Source organism: Choristoneura fumiferana, chromosome 5 (assembly GCF_025370935.1).
Source record: "Choristoneura fumiferana chromosome 5, NRCan_CFum_1, whole genome shotgun sequence".
Lineage (NCBI taxonomy): Eukaryota > Metazoa > Arthropoda > Insecta > Lepidoptera > Tortricidae > Choristoneura > Choristoneura fumiferana.
In genome coordinates, this window is record NC_133476.1 from 16250337 (window position 1) to 16261511 (window position 11175).

The 11175-nt window shown below is 40.2% G+C and overlaps 2 protein-coding genes across 4 annotated transcripts in view; one reads left to right on the forward strand and one right to left on the reverse strand.

Annotated features, from left to right (window-relative positions):
* Positions 1–1281: 1281 nt before the first annotated feature.
* Positions 1282–11175, forward strand: part of LOC141428270 (uncharacterized) — a 323281-nt gene continuing 313387 nt past the window's right edge. For 2 of the 3 annotated variants that reach the window (XM_074088160.1, XM_074088161.1), the window contains exon 1: positions 1282–1796. The gene's annotated coding sequence lies outside the window, so the exon portion shown is untranslated. The remainder of the gene's footprint in view (positions 1797–11175) is intronic. The other variant, XM_074088162.1, reaches the window with a different exon arrangement.
* On the reverse strand, positions 7262–9754 carry LOC141427732 (uncharacterized). Its single transcript, XM_074087324.1, has one exon. The coding sequence runs from the start codon at positions 9752–9754 to the stop codon at positions 7262–7264; it is 2493 nt and encodes an 830-aa protein (XP_073943425.1).

Genomic DNA, 11175 nt, shown 5'->3' on the forward strand with positions numbered 1-11175 from the left:
GTTTAAAACAATGAAAATCACATTTATTTTGGTGGTGGTACATAATAACCGTAAATAAAATATTTTTCTTTCATATCAAGAATCCAAAAAGATGGCACGAGAAGGAAAGAAAGGCGCCGACAAAAATTAAACTCTTAAATGATGTTGATGAAGGCTTTTACGTAACGTATGTATGGCCAAGTTGTTTGCAACGTTTAACCCGTCGCGCGACCAACGACTTTTTTTGGGTAATTTTGGACTAGTAACAAAAATTTACTAATTACGAGTACTTCGATACGCACCACTGTGGCGCGCAGGACATTCGACGGGTTAAATATTACCTATAATAATATGTAACTGCAATCTAAAACCTTAATTCATACGCAAGAAATTTTAATTCCATTCCATTTCAATAACTGCGAGGTGTTAATTCGAAGACATTTCTACCCTAGGTACGCTTCTTTCACTCTTCAGGTTGCCTGTCGAATATTTTTACTACACACCACTGGTGTAGGTACAACGTGGCACGCCCGCGCCCCCAACGCTTGCCCACGAACTTAATTTAAAACTAGAACGCACCGCGCCGCGCACGTCCTAACTTATTAAAGTAACAGCGAGCTCTTAATTTGGACCCGTTTCTGCCGATAACAATGCAGCAAAGTTATGCACGGCAGTTAGTGCGAAGGGCGGGGCGCCGCCAATCTTCCTCACGTTGCAGTACAAAACCGAACTTCTTTGTAAGAACACCTCGCAAAACTTTGCGCCAAGTAAACTCGCGGAATCGCCAAAGTCCGTTGCGGGCCCGGTCCGCCGCTGCCCGCTCCGCTTCTCGCCCCGCGGACCCCCCTCCCGCCGCGATCGACAACGATCCGCCTCCGACAAACAAACGGACAAGTTTTAATGTTTTGCTCACAAAGTGTATGATTAAACGCGGAGAGCGGCGGAGAGAGCCGGTCGTAAGTTATTGATTTTCCCCGACCGAACCCCTGTCGACTACGCGGCTCGCGGTCCGGTGCACGAGCTCCTCTCCGAGACGTCACTTGCTAACTCGTTCCAAAAGCCACAAAAACTTCTTTTATAAATGAACATTTGGTTAAAAATACTTTTTACTACATGTAAAAAAGTTTTTGTGGTATAGTTTACGGTTGGAATAAGTTATTTCGGCGGCTTGTTATGCGAAAAGTTGGGGCCGGCTGCGCGACTACACCGCGAGCCGCGCGAGTCGCGCACCCTACAACTTCACGTCGCTCTACGTTCCGAAGTTAACGCAAAGTTCCGCCATTTTGGAACATGCTCACAACCCACTTGTTTTATAAAGAAACTTTTTATTAATTCCTGTGGGCCGCGGAGTGTCAGTAAGATGTTTTGAGGTTATACTGGTAGACGGAAGACGCTATCCTGACTTGGAGCTGATGTTTGGACGCCACAGAGGCCTAGTGCTGCCGGAATAAGAGTGTTTGTGCCGATTTCTGATATTGTTTTGAAGTGTTATCAGGAGTGACGTTTCCCGGATGATGCTCTTATGATTTGTGTTTACTTCTTCACTTGTGAAGAGACACTGGGCTCACTTTTCTCGATCGCCGATGGCCCGGACACATTCCAAGTGACAGGTGAACTGTGAGAAACTTAGTTTTAGTAGTTTTTTTGGAGGCTGAAAAGTTGTGCTAGTGAAAAGTTTCGGTCAAAAGTGGTTACGAGTTGGAGTTAACATTAAAAGTGCAGCTAGTGGGTTCCAAACACTGCTGAGAGCCAAACTGGCTGGACTGTTGCCTGCAGCTAAGCCTCTGGCTCATGAGATACATCTGAGTTCTCATAAGGTAAGCATTGTTCATTTTAATATGAATATTTTCGTTAATTAACAATGTGTACATACACGTATAGATACAGTATAGCACGGTAGGTATTTACAGCCTGGCATTTAATTATTTACAGAAACATTTGTGTACAAGGAAGCAGTATGCTAATTCATAATACCTAATCAAAAACACGAATGAGATATATTCGGAACGAGACGCAGTTAACAAGAAATAATTCTATGCGAATTAATTTTCTCAGAAGAATAAACAAAGTGGGCTTATAGCTTCTCGGAAACGGAATTTTAAATCTAACGCGAAGACGTAACCTTGTTTCGGCGTACCGGTTCGATCGATAGTAATTTTATGACTTTATTATCTCAAGGAGAAGGCTTTTCATATTTAAATTACGACCTATTCAGATTTCAAGACGAATCAAAGTCGCCGAGGCATGAAAAATAGAAGGACAATGGTAAATTTGCTTTAAAAACGGTTGCTGATAAGTTATTACGTTCTAAAAGTGTTCAATGTTTGTTTTATTACTCAATTTATGGAAGCAATACCCTTCACCATTAAATGGGACGAGAGGCTGGAATATTGAAGCATTTTATTGGGGCCGCCATTACAAAGTCATTTCAGTAACCGGTCCCAGTCTCAGTCCATTGTAGGAGGAAAATCTTTCTACAGTCACGGCTCTCGATGGGATAACGCTGACACGCCTCAGACGCGAAACATCCCATCTGCACGACCCTCCCTATCCAAATACCAATCTTAACTCACACCCCCAAAGCCCAATCTCCAACAACTCCCGAGAAACCTATGAAACTTTGTTAAATAACTTTTCAGATAACTTGAACTCCGTCTATTTGAACAAAGTTGGAAGCGGTGTTTCACCGCGAGCTAATTCAATCTCTACTCGCTTGTAATAAATGTTGTTTTCGATTCATGCCAATTGGGGTGTTATTATAGATGGTTGAGTTAGAAGTTGTGGACTTCACGAAGCAAAACGCGAACTTTTGTAGAACATTTCAGTGTAGTTAGTACAATGTTATAATGGAAATAAGCACTTCAAAATGGCGTCGTCTGCAGCTGTTTTATTTATAGGTGTAATAATGTATTGATTGCATTATTTTTGGCGTTATGCAATCATTGTGATAATGAAGACTAATGACGATGACATTGAATAATTATTTATCGGAGGGTACTAAAATTTATATTAATTTAGTGTGACGGATCTTTATTGATTGTTTTAATTACCTCAACGCTGTTGTCACGACATCTATGTTTGTAAATTCTTTATTAAACTAAAATGCATACACAAACAGAATTGAATAATAAATCAAAAATTTACAAAGTTAATTATATCTCTTCCAAACAACTTTTGAGTATTGTTTTATATAACATTATACATTACCTACATATTATTTGTGATATTTAAGACAGTAAAGGAAATAATATCAAATAACGCCTCTTAGACTGTGTTTGTTATCGAAGTATCAAAGTTGATACGTAACTAATAATAAATATATTATGATACAGGAAATAAAAATAGCTTGGATTATCTTATTGTATTAAGGAACGCGACAACGTTGGGCTGTAACGGCCGTTAAATTAAGATCCCGTCCTGCTACGAAGTGCAAAATTCGAACTTCGTATCTTGCCGTCCCGCTGTCGCTTATATTATTTAATACGAGAGTGAGAGAGGCGATACGATAAGAACTTCGATTTTCGAACTTCGTAGTAGCCCCCCTCTGTTCGCAAGCCAAACAGTTTCCATATTTGCTTAGGCACGGGCGAGAGTCGATAGAAACCTTTATGCTGAATTAATATAATAAATTGTACGTAGTAGTTATTAGCTGTATCAGTAGCATTAGTAGTAGTCGGGATAAGTCCTTGAATTAAATAATTTATTGAATCAGGCGTTACTTTGCGGAGGTCCATATCAATGAACTAAAAGAATTTCCTTGCTCACCCGCGACCTTACGATAGCTAAGCTTATGCAAATTAGACTACTAACAACAACTGGTAGCATGGTGTACGGTTGTGTCACTCTGAAGATGAGCTCTGGTTGAGTTCGAAACGCGTCAGTGTAGTGTGGTGGTGGTGATAGATGGGTTTGTGTGATTTGTGTGTGTTCTTACAGTGTGGAGGTGGAGGAACTGCATGAACACGCATATTTTGCATAAGCTTAGCTATCGTAAGGTCGCGGGTGAGCAAGGAAATTCTTTTAGTTCATTCCTTGAATTAAGTTTACAGTTAGACACAGATAGAATTATTCTTCTATGTCGCTACACTCTCGACAGAGTGGTCGTGGTCGGTAATTGAGGATGAGTGGATGAGTACTGAAACTTCATGACAACTCTCTTCGGAAAACAGTGTGGTGATTTCCCCTTAGCTTCCAAACCGTAGCACTTGAGTCCAGATTTCATACTCGTACTAGTAGTTGCCAATCGAGAGGCCGCAGTCTACTCTCACATTATACTCGAAACTTTTAGGTAATTAACTAAGGGGCTATTTCACCATCCATTGATTAGTGTTAACTGACGGTTAAATGTGATGCCGTCTCTATTTGTTTTGTTCGAATAGACGAAGTTAACAGTAATCAAAGGATGGTGAAACAGCCCCTAAATGTAAACAACCTTCAGCTGTCAGATTTGGTACATTCGACGATTTTCAAAAATTTACTTAGGTATACAAATTATACTAGTGTATTTCAATATTGAAATGTAAATGTTTAGATAGTTTAATGGGGGAATCTCAATATTTAAGACACCAATTGACGTTGTTTTGTTTACTTTTAGTTAAATAACTATCTAAACCAAGTTCTTATAGGTCCCTTTGTCGCCTTTTACGGCCATGGTAATAGGTTCGTCTTATTCTAAAATAGTGCATGTCACGAAGATAATTATTAAAATAAGGTGTAATTAATAGTTTGAGCTATCTGTCATGCTTCGAACTACCGTGGTCATTTAATCAAGATGAGCTCGAACGGAAAGCCAATCATTAACTGCGAGTGTGAGTTCACAGTTGGGTTGGCTTTCTATTCCAGCCCATCTTGACAATGAACCACGGATAGGTTCGAAACAAGCCGAGCGTACCTCATTTACAAATGTATTTTATTCTATTTCATTGTAATAATTATGCCAGGATAAGGCACTAAATGTTCAAAATGATTATTAAATCAGACGTTAGGTACTTTATATCGATAAACTTGACCTTCACTACCTGTACATGTTCATTTTATTCAATAGATGTTGACTAGCTCGCGGGCCCAAGGTATTGTCCTAGCGAACAAATAAAAAAACAGACTACTTAGTTTTTTATCCCCCAAGAATTAATCAGTATCACCTCTAAATTTTTAAGAAATACCTCTGCTAGATTTAGAGTATATAGATAATGTGGTTTAGCCTGTAGCTGTGTTGGCAGACAGTAAAAGCCACGTTGCTCGTTTGTAGACCGCCATTAAGATAATTCAATAAAATAATAACGAGGTATACTTCATTGTTTGTAGCATTCACAAAACGCGGAAAACGATCAAACAATTCTCAACGCTTTTTCTCATACCGATCAATAAAAATAAACTTAACATTTAACAAAATTATCTTGTGCTATGTTTTATTCAAACAACATTTGCTACTAGCTGAATAAACCTAATAACTTTCCCAAGTGAAAACATCGTTACATTCCGACAAACCGTTATTCTGAAAGAGACTGTGATACGACTTGTTAAAGCTTGCTTCAGAGTGGGAGAAGGGGTATTTGCGGCAATTCACTGCTGCTCAACTGTTTCTTTTTACTTGCTTTCAACAATAAATTGCTCACAGCAACCCGTCTGTCTTTACATGACTTAGCGATATAAGCTAACGTAAATAGTATAACGTCGATTTTTATTATCTCTTACGAATGTTATCGAGCAACATTATTTGGGTAGGGTTGTTGGTTTATTGCTTTTGTCAGATTCTATTTCATTATGAAGTAGTTTTGCTTGCCTATTAACCTTAACAATAACCCGTTCCGCTCCGTATTGACCTACTTATAGCTTTTAAAGGAAAGTTCGAATTCATACTCACGCCTTTGAGTTTCAACATGTCCGAAAATTATGTTAGTTATACTAGCTGTTACTCGCGACTTTGTCTGCGAATTTCAGGACTAATACCATCCTATACGTATATGTCCTTCACAGAGTCTCATACTATTTCTATAGAAAATTAAATTTATATCGGTTCAGCAGTTTAAGCGTGGAGAGGCAACAGACAGACTGACAGATAGAGTTACTTTTGTATTTATAAAATAAGTAAGGATTTAAAATTTATAATCAGTTACTTAGTGAAGCCTAATTTTGCTAGGATGTTGTCTGAAAACATCATAATAAAGCTAATTTCGACCCTTGCCTAAATCTCAAGTGTTATGTCCATGTCTCGTATTTTTTATAGTTATTACAACGTCTGAAAGGAACACAGCATTAACTTCACATAAGTGGCTCCCTTTCGCTCAACGTAAAAATGAAGCCCCAGTTTTATGAGTTCACCAAAGTATTTTCCGAGAAATAAAGTGGATTATCTCAATAAATTTCCAAAACTTCGCCTTTTATTCAAATCACTCTTGCTTTTATACGAGTTTCCAGTTTTCAAAGATTAATTTAAATGCAGAAAGGATATTTTGTGAGAATAGTTCTACTTTAATTCTGGTAACACAGTGTCTCATGACCCTTACAAATGTTACGTCTAAAATGCGCCATAAATATTGTGTCTCGAAGATAAAAAATGTACTGTAAAAATATACAGAACGTGTATTTTTTCTACGTACCTTAGAAATATATAAGACCGTCAATTAAATTTTTATTTAACAATAAAAGTAGGTATAAAAACAGGGACTAAGTATAAAATTAACATAACTAAAACTAACTTAAAATAGCTACTAAACAAAAAATTACTATCTAAATTTGGACCCTTAGGTAGAATGCCCATCACGCAGGCAGCATTCCCACGTTGAATTGCTATGGCAAGTCTTTATGCGCTGAACTAAGTCTAACCTTTTGCGATTAATCTATTATATTAAGTCTATGCTTTTGCCAAAAACACTCAAAGAAGTCGTAATTAAGTAAGTACCGGCTATATCTAATTCAGGCAATGGTTAATTCGGACAATCGCATCTTCGAGCTAACGTAATTCGGTCAAATGTTAAAACCCCGCTGTCCCGTTGTTACATTAAATAAGCCAAATTCAGTTAAAAAGTTCAACTTAAACGTAGTAAACATGGTTAGTTATTTGGCAGCGTTGGACAGCTAAAGTTTTACTACTTTGTATCTAAATCAATCTAATAAGCAAAATCCTTCGATAGTCTTCTGTAGTTTTTTATTGTCAAGTTCGAGTGTCACATATAAACAAAATCATAAGTCAAAAAATGGTAAAGGCTTGTATCAAAAAGGTTCTGCAACAATCTCCTCCTCGCTGCGAGAGCAGCATCTGTGGTGGCAGCAGCTGGCAGTTTCAGTAGCGGCAGCGGGCTCGTCGGCGGTTGCGCACAGGAGGGTAACCTCTGGTCTGGTCTGGTCTGGTCGCACCATCAGCCACGTTCAATTGCCCTGGACGCCATTGCCATCCAAGCAGTGAGTTAAAGAGATCCGGTCCACTCCTTAGTTCCGTATCCAAGGAAATCCTGTTCGTCTGAGCTTTGGCGTCAAATACTGACCGAACTTCCTTTGCATAGCCCTTTTCTAGCACGTTAACAAGCTGTTTTTCATAATCTGTGGCAAAGCTGGTATCGTTGTTCATGTTTCTCTCAATAGTCTTGAGTCGGCATTCTGCGCTTTGTCTGTTGTCAGGGAGTTTCACGTCATCAGATCTCCACAAAAGTCCCGCCTCCCCTCTGTTATCTCGTGCACGTCGTTCTTCAGACGAATTCCTGTGACTGTCGTCGCGCTTGACCCCAATGCTGTCAATTGTGCCCCAATCGTGCTGTCTATCATCTTGGTGATCATGCAAATGACAGCCATAATCAACACTGTTTGGTTTTCCGGCGGCAAATCCATGCAAGACCCAACCTAATCGGGTAAGCGAGGCAACGGGCTCATTCTTTCGGCCTTCTCTCAACTGTCTGCTCACAATTAAATACCAATAATCTTGGCCGATGATCATGGTTGGTTTACCTGTAAATGTCTGTATGGGAATATCCGTCAGGTGTGGCAGCGATGCCAAGTCGGTGCCGTCCAAGCTTTGCGTGGGAAGTGTCAAGTTGTCAACTGTGCGAACGTTATCTAATTTGTGCGTGCCCTCTGACGTGCGAAGTGTCAATGACACGCGGTGACTTGGCGTGCACAAACAGTCCCCTACAGCACCATGAAGCTTGAGATCCGCTACCGGACCCTCGACACCAACTATTTCAGCAACGTGACGCTCGACTAAGGAAACCGTTGACCCTTCATCTAGGAGAGCCAAAGTCGTCATACTTCCTGCTGGCCCCTCTACGGTAACTGGTAAGACCTTCAGGTAAACCTTCTTGCTCGCTTGGTCCCAAACATTTGCCGTCGTATAAGAACATTCAGGTTTACCTTCTTTCTTGTCGTCGCCTTTCTGCCAGTCGTCCCTATGCAGCAGCGAGTGATGGCCACGCTTGCAGGTCGAGCACTTCTTCTTCGAGCAGCAGCGGTCGCGGCGGTGCCTCGACTTAAGACACGCAAAGCATAGCTTTTTCTCGCAAGCCCAATCCCAGCGCATATTTACATCGAGTATTCTGTAATCAGAGCAGTTATCAATTGAGTGGTCTGTCTTACCACAATAAATACATGTGAGCATCTTCTTTGTTTCAGCGACGGCGTTGACAGACGACTCATCCTCCTCCTCTGTGATTGTAAGTACAGGTCGTTTGGATGTCGATGGGATAAATCTCGCTGTGGGCTTCTGGGGTAATTCGACTGCACCAGCGTTACATACCTTCTCAGCTTCTGACATGAGGTACTGTGCGAGCGCAGATAGTCTGGGTGCACATTTGTCTGACGCTGCCCAATAATCCAACCAACGGTACACCAAAGACTCTGTCAGTTTACCAACTACCTCGGTAACCAGGTCTGGATTGTGTAGGTATTCCATCCGCTCTGTCGCCTCTATTGCCGCTACACAGTTTGCGACCTTGGTCGCCAAGACGAGTAGGTCGGAGCGCGCGCCAGTGAGCTTCGGCAGCCTCTTCATGCTTCCTATAAGCTTGTGCAGCACCAGGTCGGGACGGCCAAATCGCATTTCCAACGTCTTCAAAATATCGGCTGCGGAAGAGCGCGTGGTGATTAATCGGGCCGCCACCGCTTCCCAAGCCTCTCCAGTCAGGCATCGTTGCAGGCGGGCCACGTTCTCTTCGTCAGTATATTGACCGATCACCGTCGTTGTTTCAAAGGCGCTCTTAAAGCGAAGCCAGTCAAGCGGGTCACCTGAGAAGGTTGGCAAATCTCTAGCTGAGAGGCGTCCGATGAGCTTATCGCCGGTAGGTGCGGGATGGCTTACTTGTTTGACAGCTTCGGTTATCGCAACAGCCAACGAGGCGATGTCTTTGTCAGGGTGATCTCGCAGCTTAACCCGCTCAGGTTCATAATCATGGTGGGCGCACTGACCTCGATGCTCGTCAACCCATTCTTGCACCCTGGACTCCGCGGAAGCACGCGACGACTTGCCGTCCTCGTCGAGGAGCGCTAGTTGTTCCGATAATCGTGCCTCGATCAACTCGCGCTCTGTGTCCAATCGTTGTTGCTCTAATTTAGTCTCAATAGCCAACCTTTCTTTTTCCAGCTCCGCCTTTTCCCGGGCCGCGCGCGCCTCCAGGAGTCGTTTCTGAGAGGCAGTGCTCCGCACCGTGCCCGCGACGGATGAATGTGCTGATCGCATGGAAGGCTCTTTAGTGACAGCCGCATTCGATTTTCGTAACTCGGTTTTATCTTTGTTCGTTCCGACTCCGGCAATTCGTCCGCTACGGAGTCGAATTTGTTCTTCATCCATGTCCAAATTAATCCGGTTCGTAATGGGCCACTTTGTATCTAAATCAATCTAATAAGCAAAATCCTTCGATAGTCTTCTGTAGTTTTTTATTGTCAAGTTCGAGTGTCACATATAAACAAAATCATAAGTCAAAAAATGGTAAAGGCTTGTATCAAAAAGGTTCTGCAACATACTTTGTTGTGAAAATTCGGTTTTAGTTCGTAGCGGTACGACACAACGTCGAAACCCGTCTGAAATGTATGCAATAAATAATGTAGGTGTTTTGAACTCGGTCAAGCCTTGATAAAGCGTTTTATTTAAATAGATGTCTGTGTGAACCTTTGTAAAGTGATCCTAAACAACGTAATATTTTTAGGTGTTTATAAAATATGTAGGTTTAACCTTAGCAATACATAATGTTGGTGGTATATCTAACCTTACATAGCAAAATCTACGTAAAAGTACGATAGCAATGTGTGTGTGTGTGTGTTATTATTATGTTATAGTATGTATATAGTTATATGTCCGATAATACTAAGTTTCACACATAAATTTTACGTGGTTCTTGTAAAACTATAAAAACATCTTTAAAGGAAAATATTGTATACTTTCCGTTGACCTATATTGTTAAATTTGGCAAGAAGAAAGATCTCAGCAGTAGTAAAGAAAATAAAAGCTGAAAATTTTTGCCAATACTTACCCTCTAAAATATCCGCCCTACGGGAAATATTCTCTAAGCTAGCAAACAGTAGGGATTTATAGGATCATTTCGGAAACAAAAATGAATATTTTTTTTAGCAATTGATTTAAATGTTATGTTTACTTATCAAACCGTGCATCTCATTATTATAAGTATTATAACAAAGAATCGATGCGTCGAGTTTTCATCTTTTCACGAGACCTTGCTCAAGCGCGAGTGCATAATTGCAAATCATGTTTTTCACCTCAGCACCTCAAACAGGCAGGTTTTGCTATGAGAAATCAGTGAGCAAAATCGCATTTTGCTCACTCCGTGAGACAAAGTAACTTTTTAACTTTTTTAAAAATGCTGAGTGCAGTGTTGGGTCAACTCACTGAATTTCAAATATTTTAACTTCACTTTGATCTGTCACTTTTACTTCAACATGAAAAAAGCGAGAGATAGGATCAAATGTGTTGATAACAATCTTAAATTAAATTTATGGTATTAAAAATATATCGATATAATAAATTACATGACAACAAAATATTTCTAAAATGTCAAATTTTCCGATCTTTTAATAAAGTATGCAACCTCGTTGCACGAAAGCCGCTTCCCTTGTTTTTTTTTTCATAAAATAATTCAGTATACTGCCTCTACAGTTGGAATAAATATTTGTCAATTCGAATGAATTTGTAACAAATCTATTTATTTTTATGTAATAGAAATTTTTAATAAAAATATTAAAGGTTTAAAACATTTA

Bases quoted from the DNA above. Each gene is read 5' to 3' on its own strand.
- LOC141427732 (XM_074087324.1), bottom strand. From the start codon at position 9,754: ATGGATGAAGAACAAATTCGACTCCGTAGCGGACGAATTGCCGGAGTC.